This window comes from Giraffa tippelskirchi, chromosome 4 (genome assembly GCF_054371585.1).
Source record: "Giraffa tippelskirchi isolate mGirTip1 chromosome 4, T2T-mGirTip1v1.2.pri, whole genome shotgun sequence".
Classification (NCBI taxonomy): Eukaryota; Metazoa; Chordata; class Mammalia; order Artiodactyla; family Giraffidae; genus Giraffa; species Giraffa tippelskirchi.
In genome coordinates this window covers 139,925,312-139,951,722 of record NC_137278.1, presented here as the reverse complement: position 1 = coordinate 139,951,722, position 26,411 = coordinate 139,925,312, and the positions used below count along the sequence as shown (strand labels likewise).

Below are 26,411 nucleotides of genomic sequence, written 5' to 3'. Positions count from 1 at the left end.
CACTTCCACTGTATAATCATAAGGGATTTGATTTAAATCATAGCTGAATGGTCTAGTGGTTTTCCCTACTTCTTCAGTTTAAGTCTGAATTTGGCAATAAGGAGTTTGTAATCTGAGCCACAGTTAGCTCCTGGTCTTATATTAATTTACAGGTCCAAAAATTTCCAGTGATGTACTTTGGAATTTGTCCAGTTTAAATATTTTTAGTAATCCCACCTCATTACTCCAAGTCTATATTAATTTACATGTCCTAAATATTAAATATTATATATAATATAATTAAATTAAATATAATTTTATATAATTTAATTAAATAATTTTAAATATTAAAAATTAAATATTTTTAGTTATGCAATCTCATTACTCCTGGTCTATACTAATTTACAGATCCAAAATTTTCCAGTGGTGTACTTTGGGATTTATCCACTGTAAATATTTTTAGTAATGCAATCTCATGTAATAATACCAAATATAGGATAAGTAAACTGTAGGACCCATAGTAATTCATCGAGGTGGCACCACATGTGTGTATTGAGTTAGTTTTAGTTTTATTTTCTTATTCTCAGAGGAGGAAATACGGTAACATTATTACAACTCAATACCAGACTGATCATTTCATATGTAGGTTCTATTCTTTATGTCTGTCAAAAGCAGAGAAACCCGAATGTTCTCTCAGGGAGTTCTCTCAGGTATGGAGAAGTTATTTTTATGGTCATCTCTTGTCACTTTTCTTATAGTTCTTGAACACATGCAGAACTATAGTAATCATCTAATATAATAATGAAGGTGATCAGTATCTTATAAATATCAGATAAATCACATAAAAAATACTCTAGATTTTCAATGCCCAAATTATTTTGCTTATATTCCAACTATATAAAATAAATTATCTTCATTAAATCATCAGTTTTGTCCCCTATAAATAATCTATGCTTCCATTTGCAAGAAAATCCTTCAAAATGTTATTACCCACAAAGTGACAATCTAACTGTATCATTCTGACAGGAGGAAAAATTATATTTGGATACATTAGGAATCAGCTTGAAGTATACTCAAGTCAAACTCCACTACTTAGTACTTGTGTGACCTCTTGCTGCTTTAGGTTCCTCATCTTTGCAAAGATGAGAATATTAACAATAAATATTTCTTAATATTAAATGAGATAATGTATGAGAACTCACAGTACAATGACTGGAATATATATTTAAATATTTCGTATGTGTATATTTATATGTATTTTCCATCATTTAACCATTGCAAGTCTCAATTTCATCTCCTTGAGTGGAGAATATTTAAGAAAGAAGGAGAAAATGAGCAATAAAGAAAGAAACTCCACGTCTTATGGAGGAGAGGGTCTGTGTACAAGCCCTTGAAACATGAGTTGTAAACTACACACAAGGAGAGCTGCTCTGAATGTCATAGCAGGCCCAAACACATTCAAAAATTCTTTATGTAAAAGGAAAAAAAGAAAAGCCCTTGAATGGAGCTTGTTTGGATCTCTGACTTTCACCTTCTCTATTCTTTTTCTTCAACGTCTTAAAAGAAGAGTTTGACTCTCTGCAACTTTTTCAAAATCTCATTTATTTCTCATTCCATTAAATGTGATTTGAGGATGACAAGTAATAGCAGAATGATCAGATCCAGGTATACCTTCTACTTCCCTAATCTTTCAGCTGCAAGTTTAGTGCTACTGGCCATGTGCATCTTCTTGAGATGTTCTTCTTCCTTTGTTTCCGTAATACCACACTGCCTTTCCTCCTAAACCAAGAATAGTTCCACCTGGACTTAACTGGGTTTCTATATCTAGGTTTGGAGATACTACAACCTTACCGCTTGGGGGTCTGGGGAGGGTTAAGCAAGCTGCCCTGCGTTTGGTGTTCTAAGCTGGCAGGGAGAATGGGGCTGGAGGAACCTGCTGTGTGCAGTGCACCACCACCCTCTGTGTGTCTGGAGGCTCTCTGCCTTGTCTAGCTGGTTCAGTGCTGCTTTAAAATCAAACCCTTGGCACTCAGTCTCTTGTTTTTGAGCTTTAGACTTTAGCATGAACCCTTCTGCTTTTCCTCTTTCAGAGATTTCTCACAGTTTCCAATATGCCTTTCTTATTTAACGCATTATTGTGATTCTTTTCAATATATACTTTTCTTATATATTCTGTGGTTTTGCAGCAGGAAAGGAGATGCTAAGCTATGCTAGTATCAGTGTATGATAGACTATTGAGTGGAGTTCCCTGTGCTATACAACAGGTTCCCATTGATTATCTTTTTTTATATATAGTAGTGTATATGTCAGAGAAGGCAATGACGCCCCACTCCAGTATTCTTGCCTGGAAAATCCCATGGATGGAGGAGCCTGGTAGGCTACAGTCCACAGGGTTGCACAGAGTCGGACATGACTGAAGCGACTTAGAAGCAGCAGCAGCAGCAGCAGCAGTATATATATGTCAAACCCAGTCTCCCAATTCATCCCACCCACTCCTTCCTTGCTTGGTATCCATGTTTGTTCTCTACATCTATGACTATTTCTGCTTTGCATATAAGTTCATCTGTACCATTTTTCTAGGTTACATATATAAGCAAATTATGTATTTGTTTTCATCTTTCTAACTTCTCTCTGTATGACAGCCTTTAGGTCTATCCATGTCTCTGAAAATAGCAGGATTCCATCCCTTTTTATGGCTGAGTAATATTCCACTGTATATATCTACCACATCTTTATTTATATTCCTTTGTTTCTGGACATTTAGCTTGTTTTCATATCCTAGCTATTATAAATTGTGCTGCATGTCTCTCATAATTAGTTATATGTGCAATATGTATCTGTCAGATGATTTTTTTGTGTGTGTATATATTTTAAAAGTAAAATAAATGAAATATTAGTTTTCTTTTTAGACTAGAATAAGGACAACACTGGGCTTCCCAGGTGGCACTAGTTGTAAAGAACCCGCCTGTCAATGCAGGAGACATAAGAGATGTGGGTTCTATCTCTGGGCTGGGAATATCCCCTGGAGAAGGGCATGGCAACGCACTCCAGTATTCTTGCCTGGAGAATCCCATGGACAGAGGAGCCTGGTGGACTACAGTCCACAAGGTTTCAAAGAGTCAGACATGATTGAAGCAACTTAGCATGCATGCAGGCACAAGGATAGCACTAGTAGTAATAGCAGCAGTGGAAAGTGAAAGTCAGGAATAGATCTGAAATATATATACCAGAAACAAACTTGAAAACTTGGTAATTATTATAATGTGGTATATTATGGAAAGGCCTAGCACAATGTTAAACGTTATTACTAAACAAATTACTGCAAATTAAAGAGAATTTTGTCTACATTTTCTAAATTACTTAAGTGTTCCCTTGGTTATTAAAAACTCACAAAAATCCAACATCAGAAGCTCATCTCAGTCCTTAGTTTTACAACTTCATACACATTGTAGTCAATGATTTAAAATTGCACCTTAATAACTGTTGGTAGTAATGTAAATTGGCGTAGCAGCCTTGAAAACAGTGTGGAGGTTCCTCAGAAAGTTAAAAATTTAACTGCCATATGATCCAGCAATTCTATTTTTGAATATATAGCCAAAGATATGTATGTATGTATATATATATATATATATATATACAGCCTCATGTTCATTACATCATTATTTACAATAGCCAAACCTGAAGATAAACTAAGTGCCCATCAAACAATGGATGGATTGAGGAAATGTGTATACATACAAGGAAATATTTTTCAGCCATAAAAATAAGGAAACTTTGCCATCTCTTAGGTCTTCTGCATTGGCAGTTGGGTTCCTCATCACTATTGTCACCTGGGAAATCCCAACCTTCATGGTATTATGTAAAGTGAAATAAGTCAGACAGAGAAAGTCAAACGTTGTGTTTTCACTTATATGTGTAATCTAGATAAGCCAAACTCAAAGAAATAGAGTAGAATGGCAGCTGCCAGGAGCTGGGAGGTGGGGGGAAAAGGGAGATGTTGGTCAAGGGGTAGAAACTTCCAGCTATAAAATGAAGTTCTGGGAATCTAATGGTGTTGATAATTATCTACAACCATTGTTAGTTGTTAAGAGAGTAGATATTATATGTTCTCCCCACAAAAAAGGTAAATTATGTGGAGGAATGAAGGTGTTAAGCATCCTTATAGTAGTAATTATCTCATAATATATACATATATCAAATCATCACATTGTACACCTTAAATGTATACAAGTTATATGTCAACAATATCTCAGTAAGCAGGAAAGAATCCACCTACAGTGTAGAAGCTGCAGGAGACCTGGGTTTGATCCCTGGGTCAGAAAGCTTCCCTGGAGGAGGGCATGGCAACCTACTCCAGTACTTTTGCCTGAAGAATTCCCGTGGACAAAGAAGCCTGACAGGCTACAGACCATAGTGTCGCAAACAGTCAGACACAACTGAAGTGACTCAGCAACACAATATCCCAGTAAACCTGGAAAAATCAGGAAATAAAATAAAATTGCACTGTATGGCCTTCTGCATGCAAACACAGATCATGGTATTCCCATAATAAATGATTAAACATGGGGTTTTTACATTTTATTTTTCATATGTCATTAAATTTTGCTTTTAGATCCAAGGATTTTATACTGACTTTCACTTCTGTGATATAAAGATGTTTTCCTTTAAGCTTTTGATAAATATGGTGACTTAGATAAGTTCAGAAATAAATATTTTTGAGCAATATGGTATCTCAGATTCTATGCTGAGCATTGGTAAGCCAAAAATAAATGAGATACTGTCTTCCATCAAGACGCTCACAGTTTAGAAACCAGATCCAGCCACTCAAGACTCAAAAACCAATACATGAGGGAGAAACAAATGCTGGTAGAAAGGAAGTTTCTTTTAATCAGAATGTTGGCAGCCTGGAGAGATGATTGACTCAGTGCCTCCCAAAAACAACTTCTGAAGATCCTGCTCAGCCATGAAAATGTTTAAAGGGAAAAAAGGAACTAATCTCAGTTAATCACTGTGAGTGTTAATCACTGAGATAGGGGAATCAAAGACATCACCATTCTCTGCTGTGTGCAAACCTTGGTGCAGGCTTGTTAACTTCTTGTGATTTTTCTTTAGATTCTATCTTGTTCACAGCTCATTCTCAAGATTACTGAAGGGGAAGCTTGGGGAGAGATCTGGCCATCTATTAATTACTTATTCTTCATTTCTACTTCCTTGATCTATGGATAAACCAACAAGTTTGGCAAAGTATTGTGTGATCAAAAGATTTGAAAAGTGTGATTGGCCAGAGATGAGTAGGGCCTAGGGGTGCCTGGTTTGAGGTTAGTGACAAGACAAGGGGCCTCCTGCAGAGAGTTCTTTCCTGCCAAAAGCTGCTTACAGAAATAGGAAGATATATATATATATATATATATATATAATTACAGCACAGTGATACATGCATAACAATAAAATACAGAAGTGGTACAGAGAAACCAGTGACTAACTTTTTGGTCAGAGAGGAAATGGTACCTGAGAAGAGTTTTGCACAAGCCAGTGTTTAAGGCAAGAACAAGTATGAACATGGAAAGGCAACAAACACAGCACGTTCAAGGGACTGCACATCATTCAGTCTAACTGGAGAGTAAGTTTTGCGAAGAGAAGAAAGACACAGCATAAGCCCGGACAGTTATGCAGAGGCCAGGTAAGGAAACACCCCTTATGTCATAACTAGGAAACTGGACTTTATACTACAGGCAATGGGAAGACACTTCCATGTTACAAGAGGCCTGAGGGAGTCAGACTGGTTTCCCAGATTGATCCATTTTTGTAGGAGTGTGGAGGACAGATTTGAAGAAACAAAACCCAAATAAGAGAGGCAAATTTTTATAGTCCAGGTGTGAAAAGAAAAGGACTTGAACTAAAGTGGTGAGAATGGTAAAGTATAAATTCAAAGAAACAAATAGTTAGCCTTTTTAAAATTAAACAAAATTGTTTAGACTATTCTCTTTCCCTTGTGTGAAAGTGGTTATGAGCCCTATTTTCTTTAGAGTCAACTGCTAACTAAAGTCATTCTAGAAAACGACATTCAGCATGATTTGTCCTCTTTGATAAATGTTCCGGGGAGTCAAGACAGTCACCTGTCAAAATTGATAAGTGAGACCACAGCGGGGAATGCAGTCTTCTCTGTCACAGCACAGCCGCCAGCACTAGCAGCCTGTTTACCTCTAGACTGGTCTGTCTCGCTCCAAGATTTTTCTATTTCCACCCAAATACCCGCCAAATGCACTGAGGCCACGCATACCTATGTGAGATATTCATTCCAGAGTAGTCTGCAAGTGCGGGAGGAGGATAAAGAAGCCACTTTCATTAGGCTGTTTTCACAACTGAAGAGTTTCAATAGCTTTCAAAGGGAAAGCATGAACTTGACCAATTCTCTGTAGGTATATAGCAAAATACTTAGTAAATTCTGTGAAACAGAAAAGCCCAAGGGATTACGAAGAAGAGTCTTCTAAGATCCTGAAATACTCATTACCTCATTCATGGAATGTATCTAAGGAATAAGAAGCTGTTTTTTGATGAAAAGGACTTAGTTCTGAACAATAAAGTGGCTGGTATTTTTAAATTAAATACACAGGAAGGCACTTAAACTTCATTTTCTGCCTTTATGAAGAAAAGAAATGAAAGTCTCAGAGGACCACCCCAGCACTGATGAGAAGTCCATTCTGTACAATAAACTTTTTCTGTCCTTCCTCTTCACTAATGCGATTGTGATTATCTATATACATGAACACACTGCTCCAAAATCTAGGAAGGAAAGAGCCGGAATCGGAATAGAGCAAGAGCAAGACTTTGGTCTACCCATGGTGTGGTCATTAATAGACCTTGCATTCACAGTAGAAGTGCAAAAATTCTTAAAGTGAACTTTTTCTTTAAATGGGATGCTAGCAACAGTTAGGAAAACTCTAACTATGTAAGTGTCCACAGTTTCCCATTTACCAGATCATCCTGTTTCACATCGTTTGCTTCAGGAAGCCATATGTGAAGATTAAACTGACTTTTTCCCCAAGAAAGCAAATAATGAGTTTTTGAAACTGTAATGCCCTTGTCCTTGCAGTACTCAGTAGTGAATTGCAAGGTTTTCTCTTTCACAAGTGAGTTTTCAAAAATTGTCATAACCCTGGTACTGTTCTGAAGGTTCTATCTTTCCTCTGCTGCAGATGTTTGCCCAGTTTAAACAGTTGAAATCAAATTTTTCTTTGATACTTTTAAGTCCTTCCTATGATACAGCCTTTATATCTCCTGCCGAGATTACTCCAAGACCTAACAGACTCCATTATTAGAAAACATTTTACAGTATTCAAATTAGCTTTTACTATGTTGAATTTCATAGTTTTTCCTTTCCATTGCCCATTATAGAAGTAATTTGCAGAATTTCTGCATTTTAGCCAGGAACATTCAGAAGGAGTGACTACCTGGGGCACTGGATCTACTGGCATCACCAAGCTGGAAAAGACAGAGCCTTTTAGGGCTGCTATAGATTCCAGAGGGGTGTGTGTTTGTGTGTGAGAGAGAGAGAGAGTGTGTGTGTTTGTGTGTGTGTATGTGTGTCTGGATTTCCATCTGTACATAAATTACAGTCTCTATATACTAATATTATGTGTTTCTTATTCTCTTTATAGATTAATGTACACACTTGCACAGGCTCCTTCCCAGCCCCACATGCTTGTCCTAGATTAGATTCTGAGTTAAATTTGGATACACCTAGGGTATTTGGAGACTAATAGAATGGCACTTTCTTCTGAAAAAAAGTCATGTGCTTTCTTTTGTTTTTAAAAATGGTATCCTTAATGCGTGCATGTGAAGTCGCTTCAGTCTTGTCTGACTCTGCGACCCTATAGACTGTAGCCTGCAAGGCTCCTCTGTCCATGGAATTCTCCAGGCAAGAATACTGGAGTGGGTTGCCATGCCCTCCTCCAGAGGATCTTCCCAACCCAGGGATTGAGCTTATATCTCTTATGTCTCATGCATTGGCAGGTGGGTTCTTTACCACTAGTGCAACCTGGGAAGCTGGTATCTGTAATAAGGTATCCCTAATATCTAGTATCAGATACACTTAAAAGTTGTTTTATTAGGAGTGCTGTTGGATTTTTTGCATTCATTCGTGAATTTTTATATCATGTAAAATAATATTATGATAAAATATATACTCTCCGCCCTCAGCAAATTAATATCTATTATTCATTTTAATTGCGTATTAATATCTATTATTCATCTAAAGTCTACTTTCTTTAGAAAATGTGTGTGTTTGGAAAAAAACAGTAATAAAACAGTATTTTTCTGGCTATACTCTTTCCGCTAGTTTTTTGGGTTCTTCAAGTCACACTTCAAAATCCTTCCAGAAGCTTCTGGGAATTCTCACGGTATGTCATATATGCTCTCTCAAACTGCCGAGTGACTGCCCCATGGAATCTGGAGTTTTCCTTTCTTCTTCAGCTGTGAGGATCGGATCCACTGTTGGACCTAAAGTTCTGGGGCTGCTTTCTTTCCCTCTCTCCATTTCTGACTGGCCCAGACAGATGGCAAGATCACTGTATATAGCTGGATTGTTGTTCTTGCATGCTAACAGTAGCGGTAGTCTGTTTGCATTTATATTTTGTCATTTTTTGCCTTTTAACTACATGATTTTGTCTGCTTACACATAATTATTTATAAATTTGGGCATAATTGTATTATCGTATACTGTACTTTGTTTTCTCTTTTCTGTTTCTTTTTCTAGCCTTTCTTTTAAGTAAATTGTCTATTTTTTAATTCCAATTTGTTTACTCTGCTGGGTTACAATGTGGTGATAGAAACTATTTCTATTCTTTAAGTGCTTATCTTATAAAACCTAGTTTATTAAACAATATATTTACTTTCATCCTTAACAGGAATATAAGGACTCAAGAACACTTAAGCAAACCACACCCTTCCTGACTTACATGTTACCTTTATAAGCATTTTAATTTTTCCTGGCTTTTCTTTAACCCCTTAAACCATTATATAGCATGAGTTGTTATATACACTTTATATTTGTTTAGATTTCTTTATTCTTCATTTCTTTTTACATCTCAGACCTTCTGAGTTTTCCTTCTAAACGTGAAGTGTTTATATCTTTTAGCTTCCCTTAGTGAGAGTCTGCTACTTGCAAAATTGTTTTATTTTACCCTCGTAAAAAACATTTTCCCTGGGTATAGAACACTAGGTCAGCAGATGTTTTGTTTGGCACAAGAGTACCATTCCACCATATTTTTGCTGATACACAATACAGATAATACAAATACAGTGCACAATAAAGATACTGTGGGGACCAGTTTGCTATTGCTTATTCTCAGGTGAGACTTTTCTCCCTTTCACTTAAGGCCAAAATTCATGATAGACAATTTTCTGTACAATGCCCTGGGAGAGAGGTATTGTGTTTCTTGTTCACCATTAAACTCAGTCAATAGCTCTTGGGCCTCCCAGCTTCCTGTTAGACTCTTTATCTTGGATAGGCCCTGGACACTGTCTTTGTGCTCTGTAAAACAGTGGACATTGAGTCCTAGGTTCACTTAAATCAGTACATACTCTGAAGGGTAAAATCAGCTTCCTGATTATTCTTTTCCAAATTCTCAGCTCCACTCACTTGTTTTGTCTTCTGAATATTTACTGTTACTTTGTCATCCTAGTAATACATTAAATACATTAAAAATAAATAAAATAAGTATGTCAGCATCATTAGTTGTTTTCAGCAGGAAGGCTCTTCAAAGTACCTAGCACAACATAACTGCCAAACATAAAAGTCCTATTTTTCAAGTCCTATTCTTTGAATCTTTATATTCTTTTTCACAGGAGGATTCTTAAGCCCTCTTATAAATAGATCCCAGCAGTCCATCTATACCAGTCTTCTAGACATGGCCAGATGCAAACAAATCCTAATGTGAAAACATTATAGACCTATAAACTGGAAATGTTCCAGTCTTCCATGACAACACGTAAGGTGGGGTGTGATTTATATTTAAATAGAGCTGCAGAAGGCAGTGACAACCCACTCCAGTACTCTTGCCTGGAAAATCCCATGGACAGAGGGGCCTGGTGGACTGCAGTCCATGGGGTCGCTAAGAGTTGGACACGACTGAGCGACTTCACTTTCACTTTTCACTTTCATGCATTGGAGAAGGAATTGGAAATCCACTCCAGTGTTCTTGCCTGGAGAATCCCAGGGAAGGGGGAGCCTGGTGGGCTGCTGTCTATGGGGTCGCACAGAGTCGGACACGACTGAAGCGACTTAGCAGCAACAGCAGCAGCAGAAACCTCTGTGTACTCAGAGGGATAAAGAGTAACTTACGGGTGATAAAGAGACTGTGATAGAGGTTTGGTTTGAAATGGATGCATTTATTTAGCAAATAAGCATAATCACTTAATACTTGCAAGTTCCTACTATCAACACTGAGATACAAAGCTGAATGTATCTCCTCCACCCTCAAGGATTTCCCTGGTGGCTCAGATGGTAAAGAATCCGCCCACAATGCGGGAGACCTGGGTTCTATCCCTGGGTTGGGAAGATCCCCTGGAGGAGGGCATGCCACCCACTCCAGTATTCTTGCCTGGAAAATCCCCAAGGACAGAGGAGCCTGTTGGGCTGCCGTCTATGGGATCACAAAGAGTCCGACATGACTGAGCGACTAAGCACAGCACAGCCACCCTTTGAGAGTTCATAGTTTACTAGATCTTAAATATGGGTAGAATTGTAATCCAGATACTAAATGAAGTGGCATGCATTTTGGTAAGGAGTCTGACAGATCTGGGGAATTATTCCTACTGCAGTTTGGCCAGGCTATCAGATCTTTGAGCAGAAGAATAGGAGAGATGTTGGGGTAAATGTTGTTTGGGATCAGATTACAGAAGGTCTGCAGAGTCATTCTGAGGACTTTGGACTTAATTTAGTAACTAGGGGGAGCCATTAATACTTTTGAGCATGAAATAATGTATTAAGGACATATTAATAAGATTAATCAAGCAGTAATCTTCCAGAGGGATTCAAGGGGATAGAAGAGGCAAAGAAGAAAAAAATACAAGACTGAATTAGAATAACAACAAAAGGAATAGAAAGAAAAGGAGAATCATTTTATAGGCAATGGTCAATTATCTGTAAAAGAGCAAAGCTGGAGAATACAATATTACTCTGAAGACCTAAACCAGGCTGATTGGCACAATGATAATGCCATTAAGCAAGCTGGGAAGAAGATCAGAATTGTGGAGAGTCAGTAAGTCTGACATATTTGTGTAGATTTGGCCCTACGACGAACACAACTTCAGGATCTAACACTCCATAACTGAAAAGCTTAACTAAATTCGGGGCATAAAAAAAACAACCAAGGCTTAGTGTCTGTGTCTTCTTTTGATGGAGATAAACCATTTGAGCTTCTTACCCACACAAACTGTTTTTTTGATGTTTGTGTTTAGTTTCTTCTTACTCCACTGAATTGATCAAAATCCTTTTTTTTCCCTTGCTTTTTAATTAGTGTTTTCTAGTAAATAAGACAGTTGTGTAGAAGGGAAAGAATATAGATCTGTGGGCTTCCGTGATGTACAGAGCACCCATTTGTTTTCAATGATTAACATTAGTTTTTTAAAATAGTGTTTATTTTTCTAAGTCAGTGACTACTCATAGAAAATATAGTTGGAAATACAAGGATATATTAAAAATAAAAGAATCATGATTATAATAATAGTAACTAGAGTTAACTACTCACATTTCTTCCAGGAATTTTTCTTTGAATACAAGACTAAAAAAAGAAAAACAAAAGGTGGATGATTATGTGTTATGTAAATTTGTGTCCTGCTTTATTATTTAGTGTTTGTAATGATTATTTCCCATGTTATGAAAGTTCTCCAGAGTCTTACTATTCTATCATTCAGATATCCCCTTATTTATTTAAGAAGTCTCATATTGTGTATGTAGAGGACATTTATGATACTTTACTACTGTAAATTATGTGATAGTGAACAGATGCTGATATACTTCAGATTAATGTTGATGATTCATGTTTTTGTGTGTAGTTGCCAAATCAGGCTGCAGAATACATAATGCAATGATGGAAATTAATTTCCAAGTGGTCAAAATATTCAGACTGATCTCACTGACAACAGAAAACGTGTCTACTTTTCAGAGGGCCAAAGAAAAAGAAGTTCATAAAGCATTTGGCAAAATAATGTAAAATATTTTAATAAATAAATATGTAAAATAAATAAATAATTTAAATTGATCTGATCATTATTTATTTAAATGTCTATCCAATATGATAAAATACTGCTGCTCTGAATTCCACAAACTGGCATCATGGTTACATAAATATACAAGTGTACACTATGTATGAGTCATTGGGGAAATTATACCATCTACAATAAAAATTTATACATATGTGTGAGACTGTATGTATTCTTATGAAACTTTACAAGCTCAGAAAAGTCCATACCATTATTTATTTTGCATCTAAAAAATAGATTATAGGATAATATGTGATAAACATTACAGTTCATTGTTAACATGAATCATATAGGTATAGAATGACCAAACTTAGAAAATATGTATACATGAAATAATACCTGCAAATAATGTTATGTACATTCTGAGAAAGCTTCTCTAATGTTTAAAATGTACATCCCTCCCAAATGAACTTTCTCCTTTCCAAGAATGAAAGTGTTATTCATTCAATCATGTCTAAGTCTTTGCAACCCCACAGACTGTAGCCTGTGTTCATGGAATTCTCTAGGCCAGAATACTGGAGTGGGTTGCCATTCCCTTCTCCAAGGGATCTTCCCGACCCAGGGATTTAACCCAGGGCTCTCACATTGCAGGCATATTCTTTACTGTATGAGCCACCAGGGAAGCTCTTTCTAAGAATGGGTGTTTCAAAATGCATACCTTACTTCTTGATTTAAAAAAAATATTTTTTAAAAAACTCACCGAGTTATCTTGAGCTTTTGGATAAAAAGTAAAAATGTTGAGTAAAAATGCAAAGCTTTAACTTCTAAATTTTAAACCTTTTGTTATATTTTGTAACAGATCTGTTTTTAGGGTCTAATTTCCTCAGTTAGATGAGAAATATCTATGGAGGTAATGTGAACACATTTGATTATATGAAAGTTCTACTTTACCAAACAGGAAAAAATAATTTGGGAACAATCACCATAACTTTCATGGGATCTTGATAGGTTTAAAAGTCTTGCACCTTTTCCTGTTTTGATGATCACAGGAAAAGCTCTCTAGCACCCACTATAAAATAGCTTAGACAAAAAATCGTAGTCATAGCCCAGTGCCTCATTAGAAAAGCCTGTATTTCCTGCTCCAATAACCAGCTGATGGAAATAAAGTTCATCTTGTCAACAGGTTTATTTATTTCCCCTCTTCATCTGCTTTGTTAATCTTCCTTTTATGTTTCCTTAATAACATATGCTGGAAAAGTTCCTGAATGCTTTTCAAATAAAGAGAAATTCTGAGAAGGATTGACAAATTTCTGTTGTGTCAACATAGACACGGGCGTCTCCCAGTCTGGAACTCAATGTATAATATCTGAAATAGATAAATGGACACTCTCCTTTTCTCATTCATTAAATCAGAAGATATTCGGGTCTGCTAATTGGTTTTAATGCATGTTATTAGAGTTTTATTGCCAGGACAGTAAAGATGCAGTGCATTTCATGTATCATAACAGACTGGCCTTAAAAAAATCACTAGGAGATCTGGCTCCAAAAAGAAGGGATAGGAGAGGAAAAATCTAGAATCTGTGCTAACAGATAAATTCTTTGAACACTTTGGGATAATGGCCAGTGGCAAACCATAGAACCTATCAAATATGAAATAAATGCTGAAATCAGGATCAACCTGTTACCTACAATTAATCACTATATATTTAAAAACAAATTTTTTATTATTATACACTGTCATACTAATCTGGAGATGTGGAACACCAAACATCTTTTTGTAATCAATCTTGTGGAACAAGTTGCTTACTGACCATCAGATGCTTGAATAAAGTACCATATTCTTGAATGATCATGGTAAGGCAGAGGACATTTTGGATTTTCTTAGAAGAAAATTTAATTCATTATTTTATCATATTTTCAATCTAGGTCTCAAACATTAGATATAAAAATATAATAATGTAAAAGACTTTTTCCTTTGATCCACCTCCAGGAACACAAATTTATTCTATGTTTTACAATGTAAAATATTCATAGTTTTTGTGTAAGTTTTGCAATTTATTTCCCTACCTTGAAGAAAGCACTATCACTAATAAAAAAATTATATTGCGTATCAGCATATTGTCCCAAAATGGAGGATGAAAAATGGAGTATTATCTGATAAATTTAGATTAATATCTCCATTCAACTTCATAAAGTAGTTTTTGCTATCATGCCCCAGATTATTTCCTTTAAGCTCAAGTTCAAACTGGAGCTTCCCAGGTGGCACTAGTGGTAAAGAACTCCCCTGCCAATGCAGGAGACATAAGAGTTGTGGGTTCAGTCCCTGGGTTAGGAGCATACCTTGGAGGAGGGCATGGCAAACCACTCAAGTATTTTGCCTGGAGAATCCCACAGACAGAGGAGCTTGGAGGGCTACAGTCCATAACGTCGCAAAGAGTTGGACAGGACTCATGTGACTTAGCACACATGCACTCAAGCTCACAGTAAATCTACCGTCCCTACGAAACTCTGTGCCCTTTGGAATGGCACTTTAGTCCTACTCACCAAAGCCAAATATACGCCTTCTTGGGTTTTCTTAGACCATAGCCCTCTAGCTCTTCATTCTGCCACTTTGTTCTTAGACATATATACTCGTCAAGGGATAGGCAATGTCTCAACTCCTGTACTAAATATTCAACAGGTCTTCCAATATTTTAGCTCCCAAATGACATTGTTTTCTCTTAGATAAAGCACTGATAACTCTTAGTCATCCAATGTTGATATTTATAACCTATTTCAGTCCCTGTTTACTCAGTTCACTTTTAGGTGCTCCTTAGGATCATTTTGTGAATGTGTAGATTATACTTTTATTCTTTTAATATGCTCACCTTACTACCCAGAAATAGCTATAGTTGTCTTATATTTAGGTAAAAGATATTTTGTCTTTCTCAAGTAAGTGCCTGCCTCTTCAAAATGATTTCTTTTTCACCCTAAAACAGCATATCAGATCTTCTTTACTTGAAACACAGCCAGATTGAAAGCATGATGGTAAATGTTACCAAGAAGCACAGTCATTGAGGGACTACCATGACACAAAGGGTCACCCTAGCCTTTTCAACTATTTATTTTTCAGAATGCACACCGTTAATATCAAAGAAATGCTGTTAACACTTTCTTTTGAAAAAGCTAGTTTCAGCAATTCAAAGAAAAGATAGCTTACAATTACCAGGAGTAGAGATACACGAAAGACAGCAGGGCCAGGTGAAACACAGTACTATGAGAATGGCAATAGGTATTTTGAGGCTTTCAGAGAATGAACAACACTTGTGTATGAAATCTTAGTGTGCTATTTCTTCTTTTTAAATCTGCTGTAGACACAAAGGGTTGAAAGAATACTTCTAAAAAAAGTCAACTCAAGCCCTTCTCTGCTAGCACACTGATACAGTTTGTTGTTGTTGTTGTTCCGTCACTAAGCCATGTCCGACTCTTTGCAGCCTCATGGATTGCAGCACGCCAGGCTTCTCTGTCATCCATTATTTCCCATAGTTTGCTCAAATTTGTGTCCATTGAGTCAGTGATACTGTCTAACCATCTCATCCTCTGCTGCCCCTCTTCTCTTTTTGTCTTCTATCTTTCCCAGTATTAGGGTCTTTTCAATGAAGCAGCTGTTCGTATAAGATAGCCAAAGTATTGGAGCTTTAGTTTCAGCATCAGTCCTTTTCCAACCCTAAATGAGCATTCAGGGTTGATTTCCTTTAGGTCTGACTGGTTTGATCTCCTTTCAGTCCAAGGGACTCTTACAAGTCTTCTCCAACAACACAATTCGAAAGCATCAGCTTTTCAGCACTCAGCCTTCTTTATTTATTTATTTATTTATTTATTGCTTTTTTTAAAAAATTAGTTTATTTATCTATTTTCTACCTTTACAATATTGTATTTGTTTTGCCATACATTGACATGAATCTACCATGGGTGTACATGTTTTCCCCTTCCAGAATGGTCCAACTCGCATCCATACGTGACCACTGGAAAAACTATAGCTTTGACTATATGGATCCTTGTCAGCAAAGTGATGTCTCTGTTTTTTAATACACTGTCTAGGTTTGTCATAGCTTTCCTTCCAAGGAGCAAGTGTCTTTTCAATTTCATGGCTATAGTCACAGTTCACAGTGATCTTGGAGCCCAAGAAAATAAAATCTGTCACTGTTTTCAATTTTCTCCTTCTATTTGCCATTAAACGATGGGACCAGCTGCCACAATCCTTTTTTCATGTTGAGTTTCAAGGCAGCTTTTTCACTCTCCTCTTTTACCCTCATCAAGAAACTCTATAGCTCCTCTTCACTTTCTGCCATTTGAATGGTATCATCAGCATATCTGAGGTTGTTGATATTTCTCTCAACAAGCTTGATTCCAATTAGTGATTCATCTAGCCCAGCAATGATTCAGTTTACCTTACAGCTAACATCACTGGTCAATCTTGTTCCCGCTTCCACGCATTTCACTTTCATAACCCACTTCCATCAGCTTCTCTCATTTCTTACAATGATTTTCCCACCCCAACACACTCTCCTCCATGCACACCCCAACTTACCATCCCAGATGAGAATTACTTAAAGAATAATATAAGAACCAACATGGTAACAGTTATTAAGAGTGATTGAGTAAAAGTTAGGAGACTTGGCTTCTATCTTAGCTCTGCCACTAAATTATCGGGTGAATGTGGGGAAGTCATTTATATTAATAAAAGTTGGAGGATAAGTTAAGTTGTGTCTAGAATTTCCTTCCAAATAATCCTGTGAAATAAATTAAGATTATATTAAGTTTCTCAAAACTTAATCTGTTTTGAAAATAAAATAGAAGAAATTTATGCATCTGCCTCAGCTGAATGCTAAAAAATCAAATCCTTTCTTTCAATAGTCTTGGTTTCATAATTCTTTGTAGTTTATAGAAGATGAAACACCCTAAACTTTGCATATTGGCCCCCCTCTTCCTTTTCTGCCCAGTACGTTTGTCATGAGACCTTTTAGAATTTGGTCCTAACTTAACTCTCTGGCATCCTCTCTTCATAGTCCCCTCAGCACCCTTTGCAATAGCTGCACTGAACTTCTCACCCTCTGCATGAAGAGAGCTTCTCTCTGGAACTTTCCCTCTTTTGGCTCATCTCTTGATGCTTGCCTCATCTCATCTATCTTTTACCATGTATGTCTTTGCACTTTTGTGAGTTCTTTATGTATTTAAGCCTCAGTCTAGACAATGAGCTTTTAAATCATCGTTGAACTAGAAGAGTATATTGATTGAAAAATCAAGCTTCAGACTAAAAGAAAAAACTTATGTTCAATTTCTGACTCAGACAAATAGTTGCTAAGTAACCTTAGATAAGTTACTAAATACTGATCCTAAATTGTTTTATATGTAAAATGAAATTTGTAACATCTTCCAATATCAACTGGGACTCTGATCCAAAAAACAGATGACCCAAAACAGATACTTAAGGAAAAAAAAGAGATGTATTGACTATTTGAGTTGAAAATTCCAGAAGATCCTATTTCAAGCATAACTTGATCCAAGGGCTCAAATGATGCCACTAAATTTCAATCTTTCTCCATCTTTTGGGTTTTACCTCCTCTTTGCTGAATTTATTCCTAGGGTCTACATATTGTTGGAAAATGAAGATCTGAGCTGTTCCTATAGTCTTGTAGGCTCAAGTACAACAGGGAAGACAAACGTTCTTTTCTTAATAGTTTCAACAAAAGTCTCAGGCCTGATATTGATGGACTTAATTAAACTCTATCAAATATCCATTCTTAAAATGATCATTACAGTTAATGAACAAAATACACTCATTGACTGATATCTGGGTCACATGACTGCTCCCAAAGCTGAAATCAGCAATGAACAAACAAACAGATAAAGAAAGAAGAAGGTGCAATTCTGCTCAAGAAATATGGGTTAATGTTTCCAAAAAGAAAGTAATTGAACGCTGGTTGTATCATAAGTAACTATGATGCACTATATTAGCCTGCCATATTTTTGTAAAACTAAATGTGACATTATTCCCAAAACATTTATCACAATGTTTGGTATATAAAAGTTGCCAGTGCTAAATGAGGGCCTTGGTACATAGCAGGTGTTAAGAAAGTATCAGGTGAATAAAGTGAATACACACTAAATGTGTTAGAGAAATTCTTAGAATTAGTACTTTATAGTTAATTTTGCTTTATTTTTCCAGCTCACTCTGATTATTTTGTTGGCAGAGATTATAAGAGAATAAGTCACATTTATTGTTTGAACAGTTTTCTGAATATATTCTACTTAATCAAGTACAATTATACTGAGGTACAAATATGTCAAAGCAATTATAGTCTATATCCAACTTCACTATAGTAGTTAGCTCATCCGAAAGATGCCTGTGGGACTTCTCATAAGTTCCCAGATTTTGCTGGCATTAGGAATGCAATGAAGATGGCATGGCATTGTCCTCAAGAGTTTGATTCATATCTAAGCCTTGTGGGATATGAAAAACACTACATAAAATACCTGCTTATAGGAAAGTAAAGGGAACAGACAATAAAAAGTAAGCAATCTAATAAAATACAAGTTTGCTAATAAAAAAGGAATAAATAATCATAGCTGTCAAGAAGTTTCTAAGCATCAGTGAAATTTCTGTAGAGAATTTTAAAGACCCTGCTTTAGAAAGAGTGATGGAGAGGGACACTACCCAGGATATTATTTAAGCTGAAAACAGGAAAATGAGAAAGAATTATATATGGAAACAGAGGAAGGAGCTGTTGAGAACTGAAGTTGACTCCTTCAGTTAGGACTTGAATCTCAGCTCTGCTCCTGACTTAAATACGTGTCTCTGGGCAAGTTACTTAACTTGTCTCTGTGCTTCATTTTCCTCATCGATAAAATAGCAATAATAGTAACAGTGTTTAAGGACTGATACAGTTGGCATTCAAACCCTTAACTTCTCCCTCAGGTGTTGATAACATTCCCCACTTATGTTCTTATCTCTTAACCCCTACAAATCGCGGGCCATGCTACTGCTGAAGCCATTTTCCAAACTGCAAATCAGACTATGTTAGTTCCTTTCCAGTTCTCTTTACTTTTTTGAAGATCTAATTACTTAATATAGTGTAGTCATTTTTCCATGATCTTGCCACTTTTCCAGTTTATTTTACACTATGAACTCTCACCCACTCCAATCTTCAACCCTTAGCTTCACACACATTAACTACTTAAAACTCATCTGACATGTCATGCTTTCCCTATCTCTGTGGCTTTGCATGGTCAGAGTTCTCTGCTTGGGAATTCAGGCTTGGTGAACACCAAGTCTATTCTATTCTGTCTTCCAAGTTTTTTTATTTGATTCTGTCAGCGGCCCTCAACCTAGAGTGGATCATCATTGTTGCGGGGTTTCTACTCTACAGGGTGGATACAGATGAATTTAGATTAATATGCTGAGTGGAGGGAAGATGTAGCAGTTTCCATCCCATGGCTTATTTTTTTTTCCCACAAAGTGTGTGAGTTGAGAGAGAGAAGACACCATAGCAGAGTTGTAGAGGAAGAGGGTGCAAAATACTCATCTGGGAGAGTGCAAAGTTGAAGTAATAAGAATCTCTTAGTATCCTGTGACGTATGAGGGGAGGCCATCAGCTGAGAGTGGGCATATTTTGTTGGAAAATTTATGAAGAAAGAAGAGCAGCTTCACAAGGGAAGCATGTGGGATTGTCGACCAGTGTTTATGGCCCATTTGAGGTTTGTGGGAATGAATTTACAGTGAAAGCAGCCCATGTAGTCTGTATGACTGTGCCTTTTCCTCCAGGACCATACTGCAGCCATTTAAGTGAAAACCCAAGGGAGTGAACAGTTGGGCTTAACAGTGACTGACCTTTGCTGGGTGATATGGTGAAAGCAGAGAACAATGAGGGGGTTGTGGAACTTTAAAAGAGTATCATTACTAACCAATTTCATGCTGGGCAAGGAGAGAGGAGAGGGCATAAGGGAATTATTGATAGTGAAAAGTCAACTAGTTCAAGGTCCCCTGAGAGAGCATAAATGCTGGAGTGGGAATGGAAGAGTATCTGAGCTGATCAGAGCATGAAATGGGTATTTTAGAAGTAAAGCAACTATGGAGATAACATTTTGGCGTAGTCTTTCCCATAGATTGCTATGATATGTTGAATTATTTTGATGGAGACAAACATACAAATCACAAAACATAGACAAAAAATTGACTATGGATATTTAGCATTGCTGCCATTTATAAGCTAATAAATGATCATTTAATGTTTTATTCAAATCTCAAGGGTCAACTCTGAAAAACCCAGGGTTACAAAAGGTAAACTATATGATCCTAATATCTAAAAACAAGTGCAACGTTCTCAAAAGGCACAAGCTCAAAATAAGGGAAAAAACATGTCTGATGTAACCAGCATGTTTCTGTGGTTTCCTCCCCTGTCTTTGTTCTTTGATGAAGACAGAGCAGGGCTGAGTGAAAGCCCATTGGAGGGCAGGTGTGCATGAAGCTGGCCTGACTATAACTTGCACAGCAGAATGATACAAACCACTTCTCACACTCACCTTGATGTTAAGTTTCCCATTTCTATTCCGGGTCCAGATTTCATGACATGGACTCAGTTACTGGCCTCATGAATCCATTCCCTCTCTCAAAGTATAAACAAAATTAACATCTTTTTCTTTGTTAAGGTGTAAAATTTATTCCAAATGGGTAATTTAAGACTTCCCAAGGCGATTCAGAGGCCACAAGAAGGAGACAGTCTGGGTCAGGGAAAATGTGGCACCTTTGTTTCTCAAAGGATCCAGAAAGAGAAAGTCTCTAAGAACAGGAAACTGGGGGCTAAATACTACCTCTATTTTGCAACAATATCATCAAGAAAGGAAAGTGGTTGAGTCCTCACCAACCATTCACTTCATCTCAGTGGTGAGATAACAGGTGTCAATGTAAAGACAAGACCATGTGTTTCACTTTCATCTTAATGTCTCTACAAAATGTGATTTAGTTACTAGTTGCAGTAATTTGTTATGAATATTTGGAGTTGAGGTGTCCAAACCTGAAATGTGACAGCAATTTGAATATTTCAGGAGGTTTTTTGTTTATTTCTTATTGAACTTTATTCCTGATTTTCACTATCCAGGAGACAGTGAATAGAAGTGATTTGTCCACAGTAGAGTATCTAAGCTTCTCATGGATGTGGAGGTTAAAGTTTTCATATTTCCCACTTAATTCATTTTAAATAAAGATCTTATTGGGACAACTAAGTGTGGTACTTCACTAGTTAGTAATCAACATTACAAAATTTAATATAGTTACATATGATTAAAGCTAAGCTGATAAAATAGTGGATATGTTGTCTTATGGGGCTTCCCGGGTAACTCAGCTGGTAAAAAATCTGCCTGCAATGCAGGAGGCCCCAGTTCAATTCATGGGTCAGGATGTTCCCCTGAAGAAGGGATAGGCTACCCACTCCAGTATTCTTGGGCTTCCCTGGTAGTTCAGATGATAAAGAATCTGCCTGCATTGTGGGAGACTGGGTTCTATCCCTGGGTTGGGAAGATCTCCTGGAGGAGGGCATGGCAACCCACTCCAGTATTCTTGCCTGTAGAATCCCCCATGGACAGAGGAGCCTTGCAGGCTACAGTCCATGGGGTAGGAAAGAGTTGGACATGACTGAGCAACTAAGCGCAACACAGCACATGTTGTCTTATAAATAAAAAGGAAATAAAATGAAAAGAAAAATATGAACACACTAGACCCCATCTCTGGATTGTCAATTGGTATCGGTGACCATCCTGTCTAGCCCTGGTTTTCGTTCTGACTTGTGTAGTACTGATTGCCATGCTGTGCTAAGTCGCTTCAGTCATGTCTGACTCTGTGGGCCTATGGACTGCAGCCTGCCAGGCTCATCTGTCCATGGGATTCTCCAGGCAAGAATACTAGAGTGGGCAGCTGTGCCCTCCTCCAGGCAATCTTCCTGACCCAGGGATCGAACCCATGTCTCGTGCAGCTCCCGCATTGTAGGTGGATTCTTTACTGCTGAGCCTCAGAGGAAGCCCTGTAGTACTGATTGCCTCTGAATTTTCTCACTCATGCCATGGCCCTCAAGCTCTCTAGAGTGTGAAGTAAAGCCGCTCAGTCATGTCCGACTCTTTGCGACCCCATGGACTACAGCCTGCCACGCTGTCCATCCATGGGATTTTCCAGGCAAGAATACAGGAGTGGGTTGCCATTTCCTTCTCCAGAGGATCTTCCCCACCCAGGGATCAAACCCAGGTCTCCCGCATAGAAACAATTAAAGTGATTATACTCCAATAAAAGGACATTGCAGGCAGCTTCAAGCCTCAGATCTTCCAACAAGAGAATTCCACCTAAAAGCAAAAGTGCGTTTATTTTTTTTAACTTCCTTGTTCCACCTGAGACTGAATCATAAAAATATAAAATTTTCACAGCACTGTAGTGCAACCAATTTATATAAAAATCCCATTCTTTCTATGATTCAAAGGATGTTTCACAGTAAACTCTACTAACTAACTTTAATCTCTTACTCCACCCTCAACCTCCATAATCAGTTTCTCACAGGATTAGATATTATGGCATGATTTTTTAAGGGATTATACATATTCCCAGAACATAAGATCTTAAAGCACGTTTAAGCCAAAATTAATGTGGTTTCACCAGGTGTACGAAGTGATTCTTCCACTCTAGTCGCAAATGCCTTATGGATGGTTAACAGTGCCATCCAGGAGGGCTTGGCTTTGATTTGTAGATGCCCAAGAATTGTCTTTGCAGAGAAAATATAGAGAGATAGCATTTCACTTTTATGTTTTTCATCAAACAGCTTCCTCATGACAGAGGGAAAGGTATGAGAGTTGTTAGGGAAAACATTCTCTATTACCAGGAGATTATTTCTTCAGAAGTCAGAGGCTTGTGTGCACTGTGAAGAGAATACTAAATGAAACCTGGGCTAGAGGATTCCTTTCAGATAAGCAACCTTTACAAAGCCACCTTTGCCTCATACAAACAAAATGGTCTGCAGGTAGCTGCTTATAAATTATTTGGTCATAGAATTAAAGAAACTTTGATTCTAAAGTGTATGCTTCTGTGTACCAATACGAAATATGTAATACCCGAAACATTCTCAACCAAAGAAAGAATTGCAAGTCCACTCTTGAGGCTGGTGTTAGGTGGTTTGTGGGCTGCAGGAAATTTCACTTCAGTCTTCTTCAGAGCCTGGAATCTTACTTCCATAAATTCAGTCCTTTGAATTAAGGCTTGTAAAAAGAATTGTATGCTCAGTCTTTATTGGTGAGACCCAAACACTGGATGGAACAACATTTTAAAAAATTATTAATAGTGATCCCCTTAAGAAATATTTATTATCAATTTTCTTTATCTCTCAAGAGCTACTTGTGAGATAATGGAAGATGATACCAAGGGCCAGGTTTTGCTAGGAGGTAATTAGGATGACAAACCTGAATACCAATGGCTTCCTAGGTAGGCAGACCTTAGGAACTCCAGAAAGCTAAAGAAATAGAAGCAGGGTGTCCAGAATCTTAAAAGGGCAGGGGAGGAGATGCTATTGAAAACAAAGGTGCTGTGGGTAACTTCGAGACCTGCTTCACAATTTTGCTTAGGTTCAATATGACCTCAGTTTCTCAGATCTCCGTTATTAAATGGTTTGCAATATTGATATTGTATGGGTGATTCTGCCTTTTTTGTTTTAATAGACTGGTTCCATTTATTACAGGATATTTAGATATGCATCTTTTAAACAAACACCAAAACAATAGTACACCATTGAGAATGCAGAGAAAACACTAATGCAGAGAAAACACTCGGGAAAGGAATGCTTCCCTCTGGAGATGACTTCCAGCAGTGTGGGGAGTTTCTCTCCTGCTATTGGAAGGACATCGAAAGTCAATGGATTTCAGCTCTTGATTTGCTTTAAGTTCCCACTCTCATCCCATAAGTTCTTTATGGGATGTTTAGATTTCCTGGTAGGCCTCTTAGGAATCACAAACTTCTTTACTCCTTAACTGTATATACTTCATTGCTGTAATTGGAGCTCTTTTGTTGCCATAATTCCTTCATAATGTTAGTTTTAGTCAGGTATTCTTTCCCTCTGGAGCCATTAATTGTTGCCAGTTTTGAAAATGCTCTTCATGAGTGTATACTTTTTGCTTCTGGTAATAAAACATATCACTGTTTCCTATTTTCCTCTAGGTGAAAAGAGTTTTTTTGTTGTTGTTCAGCATATGCCATGCCCTTTTGAAGCCCTGTAGTGTAATTTAGAGTATCTTTGTCCACCAGCTGGAAAGTCAGCATTGGTCATGGTTTCATGTACTTCACCAATTTGCAGTATATGTCTCAAGATGCAAGATTTAAATTTTCTTTTATTTGCTGTTAGCTGTGAAATTGTTGGTCACTGGAGCTTATGACAGTCTATCCTTGTTAAGGATTTACCTATGGCAAGTATAAACATATGGTTTGTAGTATGTCATTAAAATAAATGGTTATTTTCCAATGACAAGTCCTTCGCTGAAATACAAAATTAAAATGGAAGATACTTCTTCAAATGTAGCAGAGTGTACTGGAAATATCCTCTAGTTTGAAATTGAGTGAGTATCTCTTTATTTAGTCCTGGTAACTACTTGAGATAATGGATACTATATTAAACTATATTTCCTTCATTCACATACGCACACACACACACTCAATGCATGCACACAAAATCTATCTCCAATTAAAGAGGAAAGATTGATTATTGGTTTACAAAAAAGGACAAACACTTGGACATGTTTTGAAATAAAAGCCATTATCTGTCAACCAGCATGGAATGAGTTCCCACACTGAGGCTATACCTGTTCTAGGCCCTAGAGAAAAAGAGTATTAAGCAAGACAGACAAATTCCTAACTCCCACAAAATCTGAGTTTTAGAAACTTGGTCTAGATTTGGTCACTTGGTCATTTCCAGTTTAAATTTATTCTGATCTTCCTCATCTAATTATTTACTAAAGGGCCTTATATGCTCCATCCAATAGGAACATGTTCTCCATGATAAGAGCACCAATTGGTGTTTTACTGTTTGGAATTATGCAATTTATTCTAAAGTCATCTGCTTCTGAGAGCAGTACAAGTCTATTTCATTATATAAAAATGAAATACACTGAAATTTATTATTATTTTACTGAACATAAATCAGGAAATAGATTCAATATACATTACCTAAGGACTGACATTTCAAGCCCCTTAGCCATGTGTTTCAGTAAATGTGATTCCTTGTTCATTTACTGCTGCATTTTGAATCATTGCCTCTGCCCATATGACTGTTCATGTCTCTTGCTGCAGCCTGGATGAACCCATTTCTTTCCAAGGCTGCGAGTTGCTACAAGATAATAGAAAACCTTGGCCTAGCTACACAAAACTCTGATTATCATCATATATAGAACTCAGAAGAAGAATTGATGCAGAGTCCAGCTCTTTTTTAATTTTTTGGTTTATTAAAATAAAAACACAAGAACTCTGAATAGTTTTATAAACATTTTGCTACCTACATTGACATTCTCAAGTATTTTCTTGATTCCACATTATTGATTTATACATATTTTATTTGAACATCATTTGTGAGTTTTTTAAGTTTTATTATTTAATGCAAGGAAATGCACATCTCCAACTTTATCATGAAAATTTTAAATGTTGGCCTGATCATACAGATATATATGTTGGGAGTGAATTTTGAGGATTTTGGTAACATAGGTTAATTCAAATGTCAGGTAATAGTTATGAAAACATCCCAGGATGACCCAGGAATATCAGTGAGTTCTGCATCCTGCTGTGGGATTTCTCTTTGAGATAAATGTCGGTCTCTGTGTTTTTCTCCCAGGAGGTCGAGTTGTGTCGTGTTAGCAGTCAAGAGAAGCTAGGTCTGACAGTCTGTTACCGAACAGATGATGAAGAAGACACCGGCATTTATGTCAGCGAGGTAAGAAATGCCATGGAAGAGAGATTAGGGGAGGCAGACGGCAAGCAATGGAGTGAAATGACTCACAATGAGAAAATCCTTGAGAGCCTTGAATGTGAAGAACTGGCCATGTTCCAATACTTGTCATTTTCAATTAAAGAAGTAAATTATGTTGCCCAAGTAATGTAATTATTATCAGCTTATTTAATGTGGATGCTTTCAGGCAGAATCCCAGGAAGAAAGAGTGCAAAAAGGGTAACATTGTCT

At 37.1% G+C, this 26,411-nt stretch overlaps 1 protein-coding gene across 3 annotated transcripts in view; it reads left to right on the top strand.

The window, feature by feature from the left end:
* The window catches only part of PDZRN4 (PDZ domain containing ring finger 4), a 401,102-nt gene that overhangs the window by 351,889 nt on the left and 22,802 nt on the right, over window positions 1–26,411 (top strand). For all 3 annotated transcript variants that reach the window (XM_081587468.1, XM_081587469.1, XM_081587470.1), the window contains one exon: window positions 26,067–26,165. In XM_081587468.1, coding sequence (XP_081443594.1) covers window positions 26,067–26,165 — 99 coding nt within the window. The remainder of the gene's footprint in view (window positions 1–26,066; window positions 26,166–26,411) is intronic.